This window comes from Peromyscus eremicus, chromosome 7 (assembly GCF_949786415.1).
Source record: "Peromyscus eremicus chromosome 7, PerEre_H2_v1, whole genome shotgun sequence".
In the NCBI taxonomy this organism is placed as follows: Eukaryota; Metazoa; Chordata; class Mammalia; order Rodentia; family Cricetidae; genus Peromyscus; species Peromyscus eremicus.
In genome coordinates this window covers 77,593,364-77,617,553 of record NC_081422.1, presented here as the reverse complement: position 1 = coordinate 77,617,553, position 24,190 = coordinate 77,593,364, and the positions used below count along the sequence as shown (strand labels likewise).

Genomic DNA, 24,190 nt, shown 5'->3' with positions numbered 1-24,190 from the left:
TTAGCAGAAACGGGGAGAGATGTGGGTGGGCTGGCTTTTACTGTTTTTCACATTTTCCGTCAAGATTACATGTTTACTTCCTAAAGAAAAAAGTCAGCCAAGCATAAAATATGAATTTACGATGCCACTATTTGGCGAGACTCTCTCTCTGCAAATTATATACAACTCATACATGTGCTTCCTGTTAATTAGAGGATACTGTGTGGAAGAGCTGTTCCAGCAAATTCTGCTAAAGTCGTCAAAACCCTGCCATCAGGAGGAAATCCTGCTGACGACGGTGTTTTGCACAGCATGCTGTAACACTGCTGCCCAAGGCTGCACCTTCAGAGCCTTGAGGTGTGGTTCTGCAACCCTGCTTCTGGAGTTCACTGTTCCCACCTCTCCGTCAGTCAACTGGCAACTGTGTGCAGTGATTGGGGAGCTGACTAACAGCTACATCTATTTACAGCTGAAAGATAACGTGGGGGACAGCAGATCATTTTCATAATTATATTTTATATACAGTAATTACAGGCTGAGATCTGCTCACAGTTCCACAGCAGGAATAAATTAACAAACCCAAGTATAGATGCTCTAACCTGCACTGTGTAGACCAGGCTTCTGTCCAGGGTTCACCATCAGTTTCTTCCTCTGCCTTCAAGTTACTGTGTAATACGTGTGTGTGTGTGTGTGTGTGTGTGTGTGTGTGTGTGTGTGTGAATGTTTTAAAGGAGCTCAGTCTGGCTTGGACTCACCATTCCCCTGCCTCAGTGTTCTGAGTGGTGGCATCAGTGGTCAGCACCACCATACCTAGCTAGTATTGCTTCTCCAGGGAAAATCACATTCATCAACTTCAACTGGACACTGGATGTTTCATTCCTAAGCAAACTGCCTCCAGGAGCTCTGATGCCCAGCTCAAATCTTCACAGGAACCTGCTCTGCCCACAGACAACTCTTTACTTCTGCATCCCAGGTGTGGATTGGTAACAACTTTAATTTGTAAGTGATTCTGAATTCTGGTCTCTACCTCAAATCCTCCACATTTTCAGCCTTAGAACTCTCCATCCCATTTTGAGTCAAAAGAATAGAAAAGTTAAAATTAACAAAAGAGAGAGACAGCGGGGAGGGGGCAGGGAAGAAAAACTCCATGTCTTCAGAAGCCAGACGTCCATGGTTGTTGGTAAGCTCCTAGGATGTGTTATTTGTTGCCCTAGGAAATAAAGAAAACCCAAGCACGAAAACAAGGCCTCAGTCAAGTAGAGTACAAATCCAGCGAGGCTCACTGACCTGTATGGCCAAGCCAGCCCAAAGGCAAATAACGTACATGAGAGAGCTTGAAACCAGTGATGTGTGAGCAACGAACACAAGCCCAGCATCCGAAACACAAAAAGCAGCAGCTCAAATGAACAGCCAGCCTCCTGGACAAAGAGAGAGAGTGTGTGTGTGTCTACAGACGTTATAAGGTTGAAAGGAGGAGGTTCAATCTTGGCTGAGTCAAGGACAAACTAGCGACTTTCTCCAGGAACTAGAGATTGAGGCTTTCTCTGTCATCACACTTACTCATCTAACCACAGAGATAGTGTCCTATTTTACTTCAAACGCTCGGTTTAGAAATCTTTCCAAAACATACCACATATGTTCTCTATTGCGGAGCCAAGTATGTTGAACCCAAATATACGCAACCTGATTTAATCTGCCCTGGAATAGGCACTCGTTTTTATGCTTTGATGGGGCATGCTGACATTCCCAGAGGCCATTTGATATGGAATAATCTTTTTGTATACTGTAAAGATGTGTCTTTGCCAAGGCGCCTTCTTATTGGTTTAATAAAGAGCTAAACAGCCATTAGTAGGCAGGAGGTATAGGCAGGACAGACAGACACAGGGGACACTGAGAAGAAGAAAGGCAGAGTTGCCAGTCAGGCACAGAGGAAGCAGGAGAGCAGCACGGACAGTACAGAGTAAAGGTAATATACAGCCACAAGGCAGAAAGTAGATTAATAGAAATGGGTTAAAGTTATAAGAGCTAGTTAGAAACGAGCCTAAGCTATTGGCCGAACTGTCTTAATTAATTAAAAAGTGTCCCTGTGGTTATTTGTGAGCTGGCTGGTGGGACAGAAAAATCCACCTACAGCCATTTATATGTAAAAATCTGTTGCTCTACTATCCACACTAGCCTAAAACCATGCTCTAGAATTCTACAGATCTGCTCAGAAGGCAGCTTCAGTTCTGAGACTGTCTGACTCAGAAGTAATTCTGAAGACTCTGCCTGTCATTCTGTGGAAGACAGGGTATCCTTCTGGACAGCTGAGCAGGCAGGCCTGAGGGTAGTGAAGTCAACTTCCTCCCTTCCAGGCCTCCCATTTTACCCTGCATGGGGGTTCTGGAAGACTGATGCTCAAACAGAAACTGTCTTCATAACACAAATTCTTCAAGCCATTTATTTAAGAAGGGGCAAAACAAATCATGTCCCCACAGCTTTTATGTTTCAAAGCAGACTCTATTTGCAAATTCATTCCTGTTGTTCTTTGGAGTGTTCCTAGAGTCTTCATTAGCTTTTTATTTATAACGCAATGTTTCAGAAACAATTTACCTGTATCCACTCAAATGCCAAGTACTCTAGCAGAAAATCTGCAAGAGCAAAAGAGATACGGACCAATCCCTGGCCGGGAAGAACTGAGAACTCTAATGACTCACAGGTAAGGCCCTGAGAGCCGGCCCACAGGTAGCATGGCAGGCAAAAAGGGGTGCTCCCAGACCAGAGAAGAAGGGAGGGAGGCGAAGGAACCACAGGAAAACAGGCCTGGACTATGCTTTGAAGAGAGGCAGGAACGGGACTGGATGGTATACAGGGAGCTCACAGACAAGGTGAGAGGATCACAGGATGAGCCAGGGTGGAGGAGCAGCCTGGTGTATTTACCGTGAGAGAAGGTGGTCCAGAGTGCCAGGCCAAGCATCCAGGCCTAACTGCACCGAGGGTCAACAGGACTTGGTCAGTCTTTCTGAACCTAATACAGAGACTTCATCTCATTAACAGGATGACCTTTTTTTTTTTTAATGGAAACAGAACTCAAAGGGTAAATTATTAATCATCTCATGTCTGTTAATTATCTCTTAGAACCAGGTACTCACTAGCAAAAGGTCACCATGAGACTAAGCACACTGTGCCCATCCGCCTTGCTCTTAACTTACAAAATAGAAGCAGAAAGGGTGTCTCAGGTCTAAAGCAAGGGCGTTGAGGCAGGCAAGTCACAGCCATCTCTGAGGCAGAAAAGCCCAAGCACCCACTCCAGTTCACAAGCTTAAACGAAATATTTGGGGGAAGAAAAAGTCTTTTAGATTTCCACAGGAATCTTTCATCTAGACATTTCTAGAATATTAAAAACACTTATTATCGTAACTCAAGATTTGCAATTTCTGTGCGGCTGTCACTCAAATAAACACATCTGGCCCTGCAACTTCCCTGGCTGACAGGTGAATTTTGGCTTATTTTCCACATGACCCCATGTTGCCCCGACTCTTGGTCTCTTTTTTCCACAGTCGGACTGTTCAGGGGGGAAGGATCATGGCCACTCACTCACTCTGCATCCTAAACATGAGCATTAGAAAGTAAGAGTACTTATAAACACAAAGGAACTCACTAACCCCAGTAACTTCCAAAAACATGGATCTCTTAAGGGTCTGATCCTTTATTCACCATGGTTTATGTGAAATGGAAGAAGAAAGGGAAAACTTGGAGCTACAAGAGAGCTTTTCAAAAAGCAGACTAACAAGCAAAGGCACTTCTTAAAAAAAAAAAATCAACTTTATGGGCCATTAGGAAGACTGAACTCAAAAGTCACATTAGCGCCGCCTCCAGCCCTAACACGGCTAAGATCAGAAAGACAAGGACCTGGTGTGGTAGCACAGCAACCAGGAGGTGGGAACAGGGAGATCAGGAGTTCAAGACCGTCCTCAACTATATGGTCTGTCAGGCATGTTGAGCCTGTGCCTCCTGGGCCACATGCCCCCCCCCACCCAGCCCGGGACAGCGAGGAATACAAAATTGTAAGTTTACTTAGAACATGCACATTTTTGTGATTTTGTATTTTAAATTTGATTTTGTGGTTAGTGAGTGTGGGCTCTGTAGACGACAACTTCACGTTACGGTATCAAAGGGTAGACATGACTGGCAGTTTAAGGCCAGCTTGGGCTACACCAGACGTTGTCTAGAGAAAAAGGACAGACAGACAACTGAGAACTAGAGTTGGTAAGGATTCAGACATGGGAACTCTGCACACTGCCAATGCAATTGCAAAACGGAGAGATTTTGGAAAACAGTTTGGCAGAGCCTGAAAAAGAGAAACACAGACTCACCTTAGGAGCCACACAAATGTTCATAGAGGCATTATTAATAATATCAAAAAGAGAAAACAGTCAAAATATTCATCAGCCGGTGAATGGACAGACACAATGCTGGATATTCAGCAACAGAACGTCAGCTAGTAAAAGAATTCTGGTATAGTCTACAACACGGACGAGCCTTGAACACACTGTGCTCAGTGAAACAGCCAGCATAAAGGGCCCATCCTGCATGACTGTACCCGCACAAAATGTCAGAGAAGGCAGGCGGGGGGGGGGGGGGGGGGGGGGCTAGAAAGCAGGTCAGTGATCGCCAGGAGCCAGAGGAAGGAGGGCAAGGAGAGTGGCTGGTAAAGGACAAGGGTTGTCTTTCCGAAGTGATAAAGCACTCTGGAATGAAACAGTCGCACAACAAATAGTAAACACATACCAACCACTGAAATGCACACTTTTAAAAGGTGAATTTTGCAGTATGTGTATTACACCTCAGTGAAAACAACAATAATAATACAACAAGAAATCTAAGCTCAGAGGAGTTAAGTAGCTTGTTCAAGATTCAGCTACGACCCTATAGCCCACAGCAGCCTCTACACGAGCCAGGACAGTGTTTGGAGCTGGAGAGCAGTAGCCTCAACCTAGGCACTTCACAGCCACACACACTCCTCAGATTTCTTTCCTTCCCTCCTTTCTTTTTGAGATTCAGTCTACCTATTAAGACTGGTAACTCGCCGGGCGGTGGTGGCGCACGCCTTTAATCCCAGCACTCGGGAGGCAGAGGCAGGCGGATCTCTGTGAGTTCGAGGCCAGCCTGGTCTCCAAAGCGAGTTCTAGGAAAGGCGCAAAGCTACACAGAGAAACCCTGTCTCGAAACCCCCCCCCCCAAAAAAAAAAGACTGGTAACTCAGGCTGTCTTCAAACTCAAGATTCTCATGCCTCTGCCTCTACTGTGCTGGGATAATGATGTTGGGGCGCATCACTGAGCCCAGCCTGCTCACTCTAAGGCAACTGGAGTTGTTGCAATGCCATTGTCCGTCCTATGCTACTATAGGCAGTGCTTCTCAACTAAGGGTGTGCTTTTTACCTTACAGGGCATTTCAGCATGTCTGGAAACATGTTAGCTGTCAGGAACTCAGGTCAAGAGTGACCCAGCAGGTAGAGTCCATGCACACCGCTCTATGTCTAGAATGCACAGAACAGCTGTCACGTGGGAAAGAACAACCCAGCCCAGAATATCAGTAGCACCACAGTGAGAACCGGGATGAGGGTCTGATCAAAGTGGCTATCCTTGAGTGTAACAATCTCAGAGCAACAGTTGTGTGGCTGGTGTGACTGTGAGACCAGCGCCCAACTAGCACCATGCTCTGAGCACTCACTTTTGTTCCCATAACGACTCACACAGGCTGTCTGGACAGGACTGCTTCTGTTTACATGCCCACAGGTGTCAGGCAGGTAAGACAGCAATGAAGCCCATCAGCATTTAACAAGCATTCGGGGCTATTATTTCCTCCCTTTACAAAATGACCCTCCTTGGCTGTCATCCTGATAAAACATACATAATTATCAATGGAGTCTTGGGTTTCCCAATTGTGATAGACATGCATGCTCGCTTCTATTGTAAAACAAACAAAACCAAGCTCACTGGCAAATAGTTCACAGTTGGGAAATCTTGGAAATAACAGGGAGCTGTGATGATCTCAGGGGGATAATCTCTGATGAAGGAACCACTCACACAGCTCTGCGGGGAGGACTTATGCCATGCTGCTATGATGAGATGAGGTGCCAGGACCACAGTGCTTTTTCACCCACCTCAGGAAGACAGGCCATCCTAACTATGTTTTTGTGACACAGATTATCTTACGGCACCTAAAATACACTTGCTCAGTATTTTCAAGACTCTGCTAACTCAGCAAGAGGTTTTCAGGCTGCAACCCAATCCATATTAGTGTTAATAAGCAGTGTTAGCTGTAGGTCTTCCTAGGGCTGGCTGGGTTCAACCTACTTCAGGACCCGTTCAGGACCCATTATCTGATTATCACAGTAATTCTTTCCTCAGCCAAATCTTAATAGTTCATTTAAAGTTGAAGAATCACCAAGACAAGAGAATGGTTACTGCATGGGACTTAAATGACATATTGTTAACAGTGGCTATGATTTCACAAGCTTCGATAGCTTTATAAATGGAACTGCGAGTTACAGGGAGATAAAGACCCGTTCTGCCCTGCCTGTTGGGGTACCAGAGCCAAAACCCAAACCCAGGTCTTTCCATCCCTAAAGTCCATCTTCTTTCCAGGCACCACCTTACATGCATCACACAAACTTCTTCTCTCAAGCTGAAGGAGTACTGAGAATCAACTACATGTACAGAATCTGACAGAGAGATGGATGACCATAAAAGCACAGCATCCTCAACAGTTGAATGGAGCAGATGAGGCCCACCGCCAGCAGTGCTCACTTCTGCCCTCTTCCTGCCTTCCCAGGGATGCTGACCACATCTTTCCTCTTGCACTAGTAGGCTAAGGCTGTCCATACTCCACCAGGCCTTCTAGCGCCAACTTCCACTTTCCACCTCCTCCCTTGCATTAAATTCCCACTGCAGCTGCCATATACTGATCAGCTCTGCCCCTTGACTACTGTTTTGTAGAACAGTGATCGGGCCACAGGAATTCGTTCTCCCAAGAAAAGAAGGTCCAAGGTAGAAACGATGAGGGTACCGATCTACACCACCACCTGACCCAGCAGGTCTCCTGCTGTCCAAAGGCCCCAGTATATCAAATATCCTCTGCCCTTGACTTCATCTCTGGGTTCCAGACATCCCATCAATCTCTCTTCTCCCTTTTGACCCTATTTCCTTCCATCCCATCCCATCCCCTCTGATTGACACATGAAGTCAGCTGACTTTGTCACACTCCGCAGTACAATCACATTCTAGGCAAATCACACATTTGAGTTTCAGGTAACTCAACAAAACACTAAGCAGTCCCCTCAGCTACTCTCCATTCCCTTTAATCTCATTTAATCTTTATCTGGACAGGAAATACAAACATGACTACTCCATCCGTTACTTCAAGGAATGCAAGTAATAAACACAAAGTACCTCTGGTATTTCCTACACGTGATATAAATGGCATCATCATTACTGTTGTGATATCTTGCCTTTCCATTTCAAACCACACTCATCTCAGCACTTGCCAGTTTCTGCAGAGGCAGAGCCATTGTTTTCTCCTGCCTGACAGACACTGTGCCTATAATTACCTGCTGAGCAACCACACGGGGACTTTGGAACTGCTCCTTGAGAATGCTGCCCCATCCCATTGTAAAGCTCAAGCTTGCGCACTCTAGTTATTCTAGTCAGCTCCATGGTTTAGCACAACACGTGTTCTCCCAGTCTCCAGTCAGGGGCTTTTCTGGTGGGCAACATGGCACAAGACTCAAAACTAAATAAACGACAAGGCTTAGAACCTAAGCCCCAGCGATGAAGTGAATGATCTCAGCACATGTGTCCACCCTGTGCTTTGATATTCTTATCTATAAGATGGGCATAACAAATCACAGTTTAGCGGATGCTTGCAAGGATTAAATGGAAAAAAAAAAAAAACCACCCACCACATTGCTGGGTACAGGTAAGAAATAATTGTTCACCCACCCTTTAAACACTAGGGGCTCAGCACAGCCGGACACCTATTCCAGGCATCTGTTTCTCCTGTTTCCATGGCGTTTTCCATAAAGCCCCCTTCTCTCCACCTCTTTCAGCATCACCTACCTGCCCATCTGATAGGCCTGAAAGCATCCACCCTAAATTACAAAAGGTTTTCAACTTCAGAGTCAGAACTGTGGACAATGCCAAGGTGGGAGACGAGTACTGCTGCAACGTATCCATCAGTTCTACCTGGTGCCTCATGTTCCTCTTCCCTGTTACCGCCAGACTTGAAATCCTCTGCATTCGATTACACAATTCTCAAAGACAGTAAAATGCAGTCTAAGACCTGAGAATAAGAACACGGGAACCAGCCTGGATCCTCCCTCCTCTGATGCCTGCGCAGGTCCCACCGGCAACCAGCCATCCTGCTCCTCACAGACAAGACTCCGAACCAGCTCTCCAGGAAGCAACTGGCCCTTAGTCACTGACGTCATTTAGAAAGAAATAGGACAAGTCTCGAAAACTTTAAGTCAAATCAGGACTCTAAAACTAGACACTACGCAGAGCAAAGAAGAGAGACCACTGGCAGAGCAATCAGCATGCTGAGACAGTGGCTAGACATGGGCTAAATGACCATACAATACGTAAATTACCTATGGATGTGGAAAAAAAAAAAAAAAAAAGATCACAGCGAGCACACAGTAATTGGTCTCTGACATGGGACCAACAGCCACAGCGCCCTTTCAGTCTTAGAATGCTGCAGTTTAAAACAATAGGCTCACAATAAGACAGATTCAGATGAAATAGTTTACAATGTGTGTAAAATATACATAGGCTTAAAAGAGACAAAAAAGAAATATATAGTTATATAAAGAAATAGGTAGTTTTTAAAAAATGCAGTCTTTAAAGAGACAGTAAAGGCAGTATAAAAAATAAGCCACGTAAAGATGGATATTACACAGAGAATCTGGATTATGTTGTCTTTGGGATTCTTTTTTTTTAAAAAAAGATTAATTTATTTATTATGTATACAGCATGTATGACTGCAGGCCAGAAGAGGGCACCAGATCTCGTTACAGATGGTTGTGAGCCACCATGTGGTTGCTGGGAATTGAACTCAGGACCTCTGGAAGAGCAGTCAGTGCTCTTAACCTCTGAGCCATCTCTCCAGCCCCATCGTTGGAATTCTTAACTGCAGAAAGACATGTGATTGTGAAAGCTGTTGAGTTAAGCCAATATGTACATTTTAAAGGTAACTTGACTTCAAAATTCGGATGTAAGGATATGTTGCTTTGGAAAGGAGGCTCTGCTTTTGTTTCCACAGAAAGCCAGAGGCTATGGATTTGTTCCAGATTAAGATACATCAGGTTTGACCAGCCAAGACCCCCTGAAAGGTCTTCGATGACACCATGGCCCAGATGATCCAACATCCAGAATGATTTCAAGGCAACTGACTCAGACGATACACTCTCACAGACTACTCCATAATCCTAAAATTTTCTTTGTGTCCTCATAAGATACAGCACCCCATCTAGCAGGAAGTAGTATGAGAAACTATGCCCAAATTTCCAAATATCCCAAGCTGGCTTTGAAGATGGAGTTGGCTCACTCCTTCTCTAAACCCAAGTATATTGAAAAAAAAAAAAAAAAAAGTTGAAAGATTCTTATGTCCCATATCAGAAGAGCCCTCTGGTGTGGAACAGAGCAAAACCAATATTTTTATTTAAAGCAAGTTGATTATAAATGCAGTCTCTTTCTAAAGAAGAAGGGGGGGATGGTTTAGATGTGGTGGGATGAAAGCGTAGATTAATGATGCTGCTTTTGAAGAGTAACAACTTGTTTAAAGATGTTTTACACTGCTATGGATTTTAGTTTATTGATACAAATTTAAAGTTAATTTTGTTGTACTGTATGTGTATTTTTAATCTTGTTTAAGGTATTATGTTTATACAACTCATTTAAATTGTAATGGAACAATTAGTCTTCTATGATAGTCAAACTTATAGTCACGTTAAGTTTTCTAGGTATACATAGATATATTTCAGATGGATAGGTAATCTTCAAACACTTCAAAAACCTACAGAATATGGCATTTAAAAATGTTTTTTAAAAAATTTAGACTTTCTGGACAATGAGACATGTCTGGACAATGAAACATGTCTGCTCCTGGCAGCACCGATTTACTTCAGAGAGGAAGATGGGCATCGAAGACACTCTATATGGAGTTTATCTTCTTCTTGGCAAAAATAGCCATTTGGGCAAGAAACTGTTCTTGCCTGGACTGCTTGATCAACTGGACATGCAGGACCCATAGGAAGATGACCATTGAACTTTGCTTGGTGAAATGGTCCTTCAGGTTCCTGCTTCACAGAGGAAACTGCCAGACATTCTACAGGACACAGAGAAAAGTAACTGAGAGATTCTAGGCCTGTGGGTTGAAGACAGATGCCCCAACTTTACAGAGGAACTTTGGATGACTTTCCAGGCTGCCAGATGTCTCTGTCTGCTCTCGCAAGACTCCCGAAAGTTGTTTGCATCCTTCTCCCATTTCTCAGGTGATAGTATATCCTTCTGGGGTCTTTGATGTAGCTGAAGACTAGATAGTTATAATTTCCTTAGTTATGATAAAAGATAACTTAGATATGAAACCTTAGACTCACAAATATAGGATAGATAGGATATCTTCTTTAATTCTGCCAAATACAAATAGACTAGATATTATAAATAAGACTAGATATTGTAACTGTAATTCTTGCTTGATAATTGTTTTTGTCATATGTAATTTTACTATGTGAAAGTTAAAACAGTTTAAATAATGTAAGTGTCTGTGTGTTTATTTTAGAAGTGGGCTGCAGGACTGCCGGGGCTTGGTGGGAGATGGAGAGAAACTCTCCAGCTACATTGGTCTGTAGGGAACATGTTCAAATCATATGCTCTTATTAATTCAAGTTCAAACAGAAAACTCTTTACACCTAAATTACTGGGAAACTCCTAAAATTATCTCAAAATGAACCGCAGCTGAGCATTACTATGCACTGTACACCATTTGGGGATGGTTAAGGATCTCATAAGGTTCAAGGTCACGTTTTTTTATTGCACCTATGACACTACTCCATTGCTTCTGATGGCAACCCAACTGGAACAACATGCCCACTGCGCGTCACCCTGGCACTGTGTGGGATAACTCTCACAGCAGCAGTGTGATCCATCACAAACCCTTCTCAACCCACATTTACAAATGAATGGTTGAGGTTACTCAGCTACAGTAATTTGCTTTCTATTGCTGTGATAAAACTCCAACCCAAAGCAACTTGGGAAGAGAGGGGTTAGGTCTCATCTCTTAGCTTACAACTTCCAGGTCACAATTTTTCACTGAGGGAAGACAGGGCAGGAACTCAAGACAGGAACTGAAGCAGAAACTCTGAGGAGTGCTGCTTACTAGCTTGTTTCCTTGGACTTGCTCAACTTTTACACAGTTCAGAACCATGTGCCTGAACTACTTCAATTAGCTATTTAGAAAATGCTCCACAGGCCAATCCACTCAAACGGAGGTTCCCTCTTCCCAGGTGACTCTAATGTGTGTCGAGTTGACAAAAACTAACCAGCATACTTGTCCTTCATGAGTGGCACCTAAGGTTCTGATAGCAAATGCTTTAACCATGTTGTGTACAGCCTGCCAATGACAGATTTCCCATGGATAAATACAAGTACATGAGTATAGGATTGACATAAACCCAATCTAATATTAAGTAAGATGACATATATTCAACACAAATGCTTATTCTTTTTTTATACATTAAGTATTAGGAAAGTGTAGAGCTGAGAAGTTAGCTCAGTTGGCCAAGTGCAAACCCGAGAGTTGGGATTCTGTCCCCAGAACCCATCTGGAAAGTCTGAGCGGCAGTGCATACTTGGCCCTAGTATGGCAGAGAAAGGTGGCTTCCTGGGACTGGCCAATCTGCCTACCCTGCTCAGGGAGATCCAGACAGTGAGAGACCCTGGCACAGAAAACAAAAAATAAAACGGAGATTGATGGTTCTGGGTGTGGGGGGCCCAAAGCAGCTGGACCACACAGCTGCCATGACAGGCTTGCTGGCACCCAACACCCCATCCAGGAAAAGCCATAAGCTGACACCACCCAGGGATCCACCCAGAGATGGGCCAGCATCTAAGGGGAAGAACCTGACATCTCAAACATTCCAACCATCAGGTAAGATTAGATAAGATCACCACATGTCTTGGAACTTAACAAACACCTGTTTCCCTTTTACAGATACCCCTAGAGAAATGTCAGCCAATCAGGGTCCTGAACCCTGGAAATCCCCTCACTCCAACCTCTGCTATGATAAAAACCCCACCCTGCCTGGGCGCGGGGCTCTCTGCTCTCACTGTTCTCTTGGATAGACAGAGACCAAGCTTGTCCTTGAATAAAGGCTCTTTGCTTTAACATATGGGATTCAGTCTCCGTGGTGGTCTTTTGGGGGTCTCCACGATCTGGGCATAACACTGGGGAATGACCTAAGGTTGATTTCCGGCCTCCATATGCACAGGCATACATATGTGCACCCCCATGATCACACACATATTCATATATTCTCTCTCTTCTCTGTCTCTCTGTCTCTTTGTCTCTCTGTCTCTCTCTCTGTCTCTCTCTGTCTCTCTCTCTCTCTCTCTCTCTCTCTCTCTCTCTCTCTCTCTCTCTCTCTCTCAGTGTAACTCAAACTCCTATCAGTCAGGGTTCCAGGCTTATGGAGGAGCCAATTCTCACCCAAAGGAACACAACCACTCAAGCTAAGCAGCAGTGAGCGGGCTGCTGAGCTGCAGGCCACAGGGGAATGCCATGAATTAAGCAGCCAGCATCCCACCCCTGTGTTGGGCTCTGTCAGCTATGCTGACTGCTGCTGTTTTCTTTGCTTTGTGTTCAATTTCAGGCTGGAATGCAGCAACAGCCGCTGCCTTACCTATGACATTTACCAAACACCACTGATCTGACCTGCCAAGCAGGTTAACTTAACTGGGTCTTTTCTTACATTCCTCAACCTTCCACTCCCAGCTGACCAGATCCAAGAGGGTAGAAAGCCACTTCCAAGCCTTGGGCCACCACTCAGCGGGAAGAAGAAAACACACGCTTGCGTAGTCAGGACTGGCTGCTTCAGTCACAGCCAACACTGTGCTGCTGTTCTCCAAAGAGGTGCTGGCCAGGGGCCACCAAGGTCCACAACAATGTGGACACACCCTGATGCACACCTCGGTCAGTTCCAGGAAACCCCTCCTTAAATTCTGTCAGGCACTGAGCCAGTCCTGAAAAGTCAGATTCCCTCAGGAATAAGCTGTCGGTGGTGACAGAGGGACCAAAGAAACCGTTGGGTGGGGAGGGAGTGGCATACCACCCGAAGTGCCTCTGTAGGTAGATGGGCCTGTAATTCAGCTTTCCACTGCACTGTGAAGTTGTCATGAGTCCAGAGAGGAAACACTCAAGTACGTGCTTTTCTGAGTCTGATTTCCTTTTTAGAGTTTACGGAGAGAAAAGCAACCTAATACACAAGAGATAACACTTCTAGCCCTTCCGAGTATGACAACCAGCTCCTAAGGCAGCAGCAGATGCTGGAAGAAGAGCGCAGATAAGCCTATTAAGGGAGGAGACAGAAGGAAGCGGCAGGGACGCAGATTACTCAGCAGCTAGCTAGCTTAGGCTGCTGGTCTCTTCTCCTCCCTTCCCATCCCACCTCTCCAAACACCGGTCATCCCTGAAACTTAGGCCATGGCGCATGTGGATCACTGTCCAAAACCCACTGGCCATAAAACTCAATGGCAGGTTTCTTTTTCTTTTGGTTTTTGTTTTTTGAGACACAGTTTCTCCGTTTAATAGCCCTGGCTGTCCTAGAACTCTCTTTGCAGACCAGGCTGACCTGGAACTCACAGAGACAGGCCTTTCTCTGCCACCCGAGTACAAAAAAACAATACATGTTTTGCTTAGAGGTTTGGAGGCTTAAAGTTCAACTTCAGGCTGTTCCAACAGTTCAGTGTCCTGTAGTGAGGTCCACTTTACTTTGACACAACGTGGCAGAAAAGAGAGTATTCACATGGCAAAGATAGGAAGCCACAGCTCATGAACAGAGGTCCCACGACAACTACCCCCATCCCTTCCTAGGGCAGTCCCCCAAAATGACCATTTAAGCCCTCCCCACTAAGCCCCATCACCTCTGGCAGCCTTTGGGAGACCAATCTCCTCCCAAACCATAGCCATTCACAGAAAGCAGATTTTCACTAAATTTCTAATTTGGGAAGTTAAAGTCCTCTTCAGCGTTAACATATAAGCAATATAAGATTAATCCAAGAAAAGTACTGAATACAGAACGTGATTTAAATCAGAATGTTAAGTGTTCTCTGCAGCTACAGCAACCCTAATCCCCGGAAATCTGTTCTCACCAAAGGACTGCCAAGGCCCAGGAGGGTCCCCTTCCGGCTCGGAGCCGCAAACTGGACACTTGGCTGTTGCTCTTTCCGGTGTTCCAAAGATCATTTTAAAACTGGAAAGAGTAGTTAATTGTAAGACAAGTAAGTGGACTTTTTATCACGTCTTTCTATTAGAAAGGAAGGGAAAGGAGGGTTTGGGGGTAGAAAAGCTGCTACAGAATTTGATAAATTAAAACAAAGGCCAAACACATAAACGGGACAGGTTACATTGAAGAGTGAGGGGGAGATAAGTGAGGTCATGGAGGGTACCTATGATCAGATGTGTTATATACATGATAAAATTGGCAAATAATGAAGTATTTAAAAATAAAAAACAAAAGACTACCTGACCACACACATACACAAACATTGTAGGTTTGGGAACAAGAACTATGTCCCAGCTTCCAATCACTCTTCAATGTAACCTGTGGTGTGTGTGTCAAGTATGTGTGTGGTGTGCATGAGTGTGTGGTGTGTGTGGTGTATGTGTGAGTATGCGTGTGGTGTGTGTGTGTATGAGTGTGTGTAGTGTGTGTGAATATGTGGTGTGTGTGTGTGTGTGTGTGTGTGTGTGTGTGTTCCACTGGGTTTAATAAGGGTTTCTTGAATGAGCAGGTGGGAGATTATTTCCCGAAGCATGAGCCTCTAACCTACAGCTATACCACTGAGGAAAACGACTCCCTCTCCTCTAATAGTAGGCTGGGTTTTTAGAAACTGACTTGGCAGGTGGATAATTTCTTGATCTCATTTTTAAAACCTACATTTCAAAATATAATACTTAACATTTCTGTATATGTAATTATCAGTAAATCAGGCCAATTTTTAATTTTAAGCAGAAAAACCTCTTGATAAATATAGACTTTCTATTCTGTTATGTTGTTCTAATCCAAGAAAAGTATAATTTGTTTCAAAACTTTTTATAAACTAAACGTTAAAAAACTTAAATAGGAGAGCACTGTGCTGGAGAAATTACTCAGTGGGCAAAATGCTTCTTGTGTATATATGTATCTCCAGTTTAAACAAAACCCAAAAGGCCAGGCATGTTGATCTCTACCTGGAATCCTAGTGCAGGGAGAGACGAGAGGAGACAGGAGGATCTCTGGCCCTCCCTGGTCAGGCTAGCCAATCAGTGGGCTCCAAGTTCAGGAAGAGATCCTCTCCCAAAAAGTAAGGTGGAGAGTGATAAAGATTGACACCCACATCAACCTGAGGCCTCCACATGCAAGCACATGTGCACACACACACACACACACACACACACACACACACACACACACACCACATACACATGAAGAAATCCCATTTACTTAGGAGCTCACATCACTTCCCAGTGGACTTTGGAGTCTTTTTCACAATAGTAGCTCTCTTTTTCTGTGTTTTATTTTTAAAAATTGAAAAACACAACAGAAGATTCATGCAGTCTTACACTCTGCCTGGGGTGTGGAGACCACCCTGAACTTCATATCACAAATACTTGTCAAGATGTAGCTTGGTTTCAAAGATGGTTTGAAATGCCAACTCAAAGTATCTAAACACAAACGGATTTTTTTTTTTAAAAAGTCCCTAAATTCACAAAGGAAAATTCCATGCTGGTGATTATGTTCATATTGACAAATTTAAATGGTTTTTTTTGTAGAAAGGAATGTCAAAATTGGGAAATATTAAAATGTGCTAGAAAAACTGAGGCCAGATCCTCCCCTTCCATGGTAATAAAGAAAATAAAAATTTTTTAAAAAGTTTTGCCCTTCCTAGCAGCAAACCTCACACACAGACTACATGCCCATACAATTTGCTATCGAGCTGGTAACTTCAAAGTGAAAGAAACCTGCCCAGAATCTTTCCAGCTAAAGAGAAAATTCTATCAGTCAGCATAGTTCACCCTCAGACTGGACACGGCTCTATATTGTTTTACATGTATCTCAAAGACAGCAAAGTACCAACTCTCAGTCCCTGTGAATATGACCTCATTTGGAAGCAGGATCTTTGCAGATGCTCCTTAGGATGAGGTCATTAGAATAAGCCCTACTACAACATACCTAGTTACACACACACACACACACACACAAAAAGGGGGGGGCGAGAAGGGGGCGGGTTGTGGCATTTTGAACACCAAAGACAGACATGGACACGCACATAGGGAGAATGCCACATAAACACAAAGGCTATCAGGGCAATGTATCTACAAGCCAAATCTGCCTACGGTTGCCAGCAGATCCCAGGAGCAGATTCTCCCTCACAGTCCTCAGAAGGCTAACACTTGGCTCTCCAACCTCCAGCAGCAAGAAGAGTAAGACCTATTTCTGATATTTAAGCCCCATGGCCCTAGGAAACGAACGAACGAACAGTCTCTACTTACTCCATGCCCTTGGGCCCTCGAGTTATTCCTGCCTCTGTTCATCACTCCTTGCCCAACCCCATCCTGAAGCCTGCTTCCTGATCCTCCTCCAGTGCCCTCCAGCACCGTCTCTGGCCGGGGAACCACTGACCGGAAGGGCAGCTCTTTGTGCAGACAAACCAACAAACTGCAAGATGTCAGCATCTCCAACACACACACACACACCCTCGGGGTACAATGTACCTGAGGACAGAGACCACAGGGAGGATTTCTGCTCTGGAAGCGTAAGAGCCAGCTGTCAACCCACGCTTGACTCCAGGTCAGGGCACCAACTAAACACGATCTGGTTTGAGTCAGTTCTCTTCAGCCCTCTTCCTCTGTGACACAGCAATAACTATCCCACCAGAGGACAGTGAAGATAAAAGTAAAGGTCTGCTCGCTCCTGTCAGGGTCGAGCAACTTGGCAGAGAATCCTGGTCCCGCCTATGATCACCTCCCGACTTAGCTGCTTTTGACCTCTTTTCTAAGGCTTGCTTACAGAAGAGCTTCACTGAATATACTCCACAGAGGGAAACAACAGCTTGAACTGGTAACTGCATGCTTCAAATAATAACCGGCTGTGCACAACAGCAAGGACACACTGCACAGCTGCGACTCTGAGCAGTGTCTGTCTGTCCTCCCCCTTCACACCCACCCTCACGTTAATACGGTGCGCAGGCCACAACGAGCTCTCCAACATTCAGAGATGGGTAACATACTGACACCTAGCCCATTCCCCTCTGAGTCATGAAAGCGTTCCTCAAGCCACTGTGACGAGTCTTTCTCTGTCCCGCCGGCCAGATCCCAAATAACCACACGGAGGCTTCTTATTAATTATGAAAGCTCGGCCTTAGCTTAGGCTTATTTCTAACTAGCTCTTACAACTTAAGTAAGTGAACCCATTTCAATTAATCTACATGCTGCCGCATGGCTCATGGCTTCTACCTCTCCTCCCGCATGTCCTGCTTGCTCTGTATCTGGCTAGTGACTCCCCCTTTCTTCTTCTCAGAGGTGTCTCTGTCTGGAAGTCCTGCCTATATCTCCTGCCAGCTAGCTACTGGCCGTTTAGTTGTTTTATTAAACCAATCACAGTAACGTATTTTTCCATAATGTAATCAAACAGTCCTTGACTTCACAGTTTGCACGCTAAGTCTCCAAGCTTGATGAAGACAGCAGCGATTTGGGCCACATCTGTTTTCCTGACCACCCTAGTACGCAGCACCTAACACCAACTAACTTGGTACTAGGGTAAGAGTGTTTGCTGCACAAGCATGTGGACCAGGGTTTGAATTTCAATACCTACCTAAAGAGCCAGGGGAAGCCTCGCACACACCTGTCATCCCAGTGCTATGAGCAGCAGAGACAGGAGGGATGCTGGTCACCAGCCTAACTCCAAGGTCAATGAAAGACCTCGTCCCGAAGAAATAGGTGGAGAATGACAGAGCAGGACACCTGATGTCCTTCTCTGGCCTCTGCAGGCCACCACACACACACACACACACACACACACACACACACACACACACACAGAGGAGGGAGAGAGCCTGATACTTAGTTTTCAACGTTTAAAATAAGCACATGCATCAATCAATCAGTGCAGGAATCTGGCTTCCAATTACATCTCACTGTTCCCTGACTACATAAATGACGTTAGGTCGAATCACTTCACCTCTACGCCCAAGTTTTCTTCTGTGTGAAACTGTGTGGTTGGATTTCACTTGTATACATTTAGGTTCCCCTCCGACTCTCAACTGAGCCACAGAGCTTTACTGAATGGTAAAAGATATCCATGCCAAAGCACAGCTCTCGCATCAATGAAGACTTTATTTGACTTTTGATACATTTCAGTCCAAGGCAAGCAGGAAGGGATTCTTCGAAAATCTCAGACCTGAAGTCCACCCTTGAAGGATGGTACCCTGCCACCTGAAGGACAAAAGGCTCCGAGCAGCAGACAAGCTGTCGATACTGAAAACATTTCCAAGACCGCAGAGCTCTCTGGAGTCTGAATTCACAGGGCTCCCTTGGGGACTTGAAGAGTCCACCTTGTCTTCCAAAGAGGTCCACAGGGGCATCTGCTGCTCACTCCTCCTCCCCAAAGCACCTCCACATCTAGCCTAAAAAAATGGGCTCAGGAACACTCTCCCTGCTGGCTGCCTCCACATGCATATTTTATGATTCTAGCATATCCCCTCCGTATCTTCCATCCGGCAAGGCGTCCCTCTGCAGCCTGTAGTATTTCTGCCTGGTAAGTGTTCCCACAGGAAGCATGTCCTTGAGCTGCAGGCTATTACCAAAGGTTTTACCTTTCCTAGCAGATGTCCTCACAGTCTGTGCACTCCTCAAGAACAGAGACCACACCCTCTATCCTCCTAGGCTTCTCTGCAAGACCAAGGACAGAGTTGGGCAGGGTGCAGGCAGACCAAAGCAAATTCTGTTAAATACATCCATGAAAAATTAAAGTCACATTAACATATTTCCTGGACAAAGGTTACCAAGGCCTCCGCTTGTCAGGTACACATGCATAATAAATTAAAATTTAAAATGACCTTTCGATGGCTCTATTTTCTTAGAGCTGAAAGAATGTCCTCACTATAACAGTAACATGGATGGTATAATGCGGTGTAATTTTTATTTCCTAGTAACAGCAGGCTTTACCTGGAGCTGGGGAAGACGAACAGGGACTCACCCCTTCATGTTAGTCATCCCCACTGCTGAAGCTCCCAATGCTCAAGGGAACCAGGAGATAGAAGGATTTTTTTTCTAAACAGTATGCTTAAATGTCCTGCCAACTGACTTACTTAGCTAGGTCTAATTCTGGTCACATTCCTTCCTTGTGGTTCAAGACACTTTGGCTAAAACCAAACTGACTTGGGAATAACACTGTTTGTTCGTCCATATACTTGCTGGTCACAGATGGGGACAGAATAAAACAGTGCCAACAGTCAACCCAACCCTGCTAGAAGGAAAACACAGCATTCCCACAAAACCTTAATTCAGCTTAATGGTGTAAGTACCACTAGCCTTCCCCAACCAAGAATTCCCCAACACAACTTCATTATGGCTAAGAAATCAATCTTCTTGCAGAGAAGCATAAACTTTCTATAACCTTAGATACCAATATTAAAGAAAAACTGTATATGAAGTAGGAGATAATATGACAAAATGAGGAGACTCTCGGTGAGTGTTTCTAAGATCTGAAAAGAATAAACAGCAGACTGAAATGCATAATTAGTGTTTACAGGCTGTGTCTATGTGGTGACTGAATGTAACCTCCCAGTACAATGAAACCACATCAGACCAGGGCGATCTGAGACGCAGTGAAAAACCAAAATGGAAAAACTCCACTTTGAAGTTAACCAGTATACTGTTCAAATGAAATAAGCTGTTATGAGCATTTACTCAATGGACAGAATCAAAGCATTTTTAAAGTGCAGCACAATTGTGAGCCTCAGCATCCCTCACACTACAGAAGAGGAACTTGGACAGAGCTAGGGCAGAGCTGGGGCACCGCTGGCCCTCACTACACCAGTCAGGGCACTAAAACCCCTTTCCTCAATCTAGTTCCATGTACAGAACATTACATCTAAAACGTGGGTCACATAGTAGGCAATATATATACATACATACATACATACATATGTGTGTGTGTGTGTGTGTGTGTGTGTGTGTGTGTGTTAGTGGAATTGATGAAACCAGGATACAGGGTGCAGAGCCGGTCTGGATACAGGATGGCTAAGGCAGGTGACTTTCACAACACAACCACAGATCAACACTATAGCACACCCCTTCCACAATCAATAAAGTGCTTTTGAAATAATTACTGAAGCAGGTAGATTCATGGTAAGGCCAGAAGCTCCACAGTAAGGAATACATTTAAATAAATCTATCTGGGAAATAGTACAGGTTTCATGAGGCTCAGCTTTAACCGGGAAAAAAGTCTGTAAAAGTCACCTATGACTAAGCAACAGCAAAAAAAGAGGAAACGTGGGGAGTTTCAGACCCACAACATGCCTACACAGGCTGGCTAGCATTTTCCCATCTATTGTGTCTAGAGAAAATGGGGGTCCTCGCAGCTTAAAAAAAAGGTGGGGTGTTTTAAATTAAGTTTCAGTGGTTCACAAGGATTTTTCAAGCACCCCACCCATGTATATTCTAGGACAATCAATCTGCCTACTGGGCAGGCAACCAGCCAGACTAAACTTTAAACAATCTTGCTCGCACTCTCTTCTCTATCTGATTAAGTACCCCACACAGCAGGCTTTTAGAGCTGTAGTCTAACTCTTAACTAAAGAAATCAAGTCTCAATAATCACACAGAACACGGACACTGCGTGCATCTCAGTCAGTGGACTGTCCAGCATACATGTGCGTTTTTCCTTCACGTATGACATCTCTAGCTATTTAATTTCCTAAAGAAAAAAAAAAAAAACTTCCTAAAAGAATTCAACACTCTACAGAATAGCTAAAAACAAAAAAAACCACAATTTATAGATTCCTAAAATGAAATTTACCACTGCACCGAGGGGACAGGGAAAGGACACATGCACACAGGTTTACTTAAAAATGTAAAAGTGTTTGTAGCTCCTTAGGCTAAAACGCGACAATGAAAACAAATAACACCGAACTAACAGGACAGGTGTGGTTTACTGTTCCCTTTGCTCAGGGGTAGAACTAAAGAAACAGACTTGCTGGGGACGAGAGAGGGTGGAGAGCAATTCCTTTAAACGTGTTTCCTTCAGACGCCGGGTCAGCAAATTAAAGTAGTCTAAACTCCCATAAAAACCATAAGCCGACAGAATGTCCCAAGTCGGGAACCTATAAACTCGAGAAAGGAGCCCCTGGAGCCGACAGCTGCGGCAGGGGACTGACTCCCCTGGCTAACCGCCAGCGCAGGGAGTGCGACCCCTGCGCGTCCACCGGGTCCGCGCCTGGCGGTCACCTGCCCGCGCGTCTCCCACGGACGCACGCGCCGCGCGTCTGCCGCGATCCCGCCCCGCTCACCGCCACGAAGCCCGAGGACGAGGCGACGAACACGCGGACCACCATCCTCCCGCGGACGCGGACGCGGACGCAGAAGCTGAGCGCGGCTGAGGATGCTGCCGACCCCGCGACCGTCGGAGAGGTCCGCGCCGACGCTCCCGCCGCTCCGCGGATGAAAGCCCAGCGCCTCCGCCGCGGGCTGAGCCGGTGGCGGGGTGGGGCCCAGCGGCCGCGGGGCCTGATGGGAGTTGTAGTTTCCGTGGTGCCCAGCGTGACCAGGCACTGTGCTCCCGCTAGCCCGCACCTTCTTGTGAAATAATCGTACACGCAGGTGGCTTAGGAAGGACCCAGAAGCCCGAGAAACTATATGGTGGGAAGTCAGGGTACAAGGGAAAAAGCAAACTAGACAAAGGGCTGGGTTCAGAGTCCACGCTTGGGCTTTGCGTGGGGCGGAGACGGGTGGAGCATCCTCAGCCAGAAACGACCTCAGAGCTGCTGACCCAGTGTTTGAAAGACGCCTTGCCCTAGAGACCTGGGCTGGCTCAGGGTTCTGACTAGTGGTGGCAGTAGGTTTGAGCTGGTTTTTGTTTTGTTTCCTAAGGTCCTGGAAACTGTGGAAACATGATTTTTTTTTTCCTCATAAAAGTGGTTTTATTGCGTAGCCCAGGCTAGCCTGGAAGTCACTACCCTCTTTCTTCAGCCTTCCTAGTACTGGGATTACAAGCAAGCATCACCAAGCTCAGTTTGCAAAGGGATCTGTGAGGTAAATGAAAGAGGCTTTCATCTTTATTCTAAAGACATTGAAAATTGGAAACCCAGATGAGAACATGGCCGGTATTTTATTTTCTTAGCAAAACTGTAATTGTAGTAGAAAAAAAATAAGTGCCGAGAGAAATGAAAATCCCCCTATCGACACTGGGAATCAGAAGCCACCCACCCCACCCCCTACCTAGCACAATGGCTTTGCCTCTGTGCACCTACTGATATTTACAGTTGAGCCAAATCTGTGCCTTTTTCAAAATCACTGTGCATTCCAGCGGTATCCCAGGAGGATACCATTAAAGAGAAAGCTTTCATGTGGTGGCTAATAGGTTACGAGTAGTTCTTCAGCAGGTTATTTTTACTTGGCTAATGCCCAAGCCGCTCAGTTCTGTGGAAGCGAACCAGTTTTCCTCACAGTACTGTATTTACTTTCTTCCTTTTAGCAAGGGACTTTAGCAGAGTTCTGGGAATGCTGCTAATTAATTCTAGAGAGAAGGAAATCGCGTGATAAAAGTCTCCCTCAGTTCCAAGTTTCTGGCACAAATAGTGCTTGAAGAACTTTTTTTAAAAGTTTATTAATATTTCGAGTTTGAAACCTTTTTTGTCATTTATGTTTTAAAGTCCTATTTACATTGGTTTGTTTTTTTGTGTGTGCACATCCGTTTGGCACAGCACACTTCTGGAGGTCAGAGGACAACTGTGGGAGTCTGTCCTTCCACCATGTGAGCCAGGATTAGTAGCAAGTGTCTTCACCCACTGAACCATCCCACCGGCCCTTCTGTTGCTTATTTTAATCCACCCCTATCATAGATCTTTTTAAATTTAGTAAAGTAAAAGAGCATACAATCCTGATGGGACTTTATTTCTTTTAAATGTCAAAAACTTAATATATAAGTTCTGCTGTAGCTAATAACACTCTGTAAGTGTTCTTTAACTTTGCTGTCACAAACATGGACATGCATGCTTGTAAAATATGAAATAATTTTCATAGAAGTAGATACATATTTCCTGTATAAGCATGGATCTTTACAAAAGGCACCATTTTCTGCAGGGTGGAATTAATGTAGCCACGAAGATAAAAAGCTTAACAAATGATCTCAGAACCATTCTGAGAAAAATGGATAAAAAAAAAAAAAATGACTAAGTCATTTCCTCAGTCAGCCCATTGGAACTGAGATGGGAAATCAGGCAGCGTGAAGCTGTGACACAGGACTTGCAGCTTTGCAGAGCTGTGTTAGCTTCCTGGTGCTGTGACAAATCACCTGGCCTCAGGTAACAAGGGGGAAAAGGTCAGCAGGCGTGGTAGCACAGGCCTGCTATCCCACCACTTGGAAGATCAAGAGGTGAGGCCACTCACTTCATGGCACCAGAAAGCCAAGGAAGACAAAGAGGGCTGGAACTCAGAGTGCCTCCAAGGTTGTGCCTGTAGTGCCTTAGCTTCCCTGTTAGCTTCCCTGCATTAGGCCTCACATCCTAAAAGTCCCACCGTGTCCTAGGAGAAGCCTCACAGACTGGAGACCAAGCCTTCAGTGTGTGAGCCTTTGGGAGATGTTCACAATCGTAGCTGTAACTGAAGCCATGCCTGGTTGTCCGCTTCAGAAGAGCCAGAGAAGGAAAAGGAGCCAGCCAGTAAGAAGGGGACAGTAGAGCAGACGGGAGTGAC

At 45.0% G+C, this 24,190-nt stretch overlaps 1 protein-coding gene across 1 annotated transcript in view; it reads right to left on the bottom strand.

Annotated features, from left to right (window-relative positions):
• Positions 1–23,889, bottom strand: part of Sh3bgrl2 (SH3 domain binding glutamate rich protein like 2) — a 63,545-nt gene extending 39,656 nt beyond the window's left edge. The window contains exons 1-2 of the mRNA XM_059269060.1: positions 23,885–23,889; positions 21,787–22,069 (exon numbers count right to left, since the gene is read on the bottom strand). Coding sequence (XP_059125043.1) covers positions 21,787–22,069; positions 23,885–23,889 — 288 coding nt within the window. The remainder of the gene's footprint in view (positions 1–21,786; positions 22,070–23,884) is intronic.
• Positions 23,890–24,190: the final 301 nt, after the last annotated feature.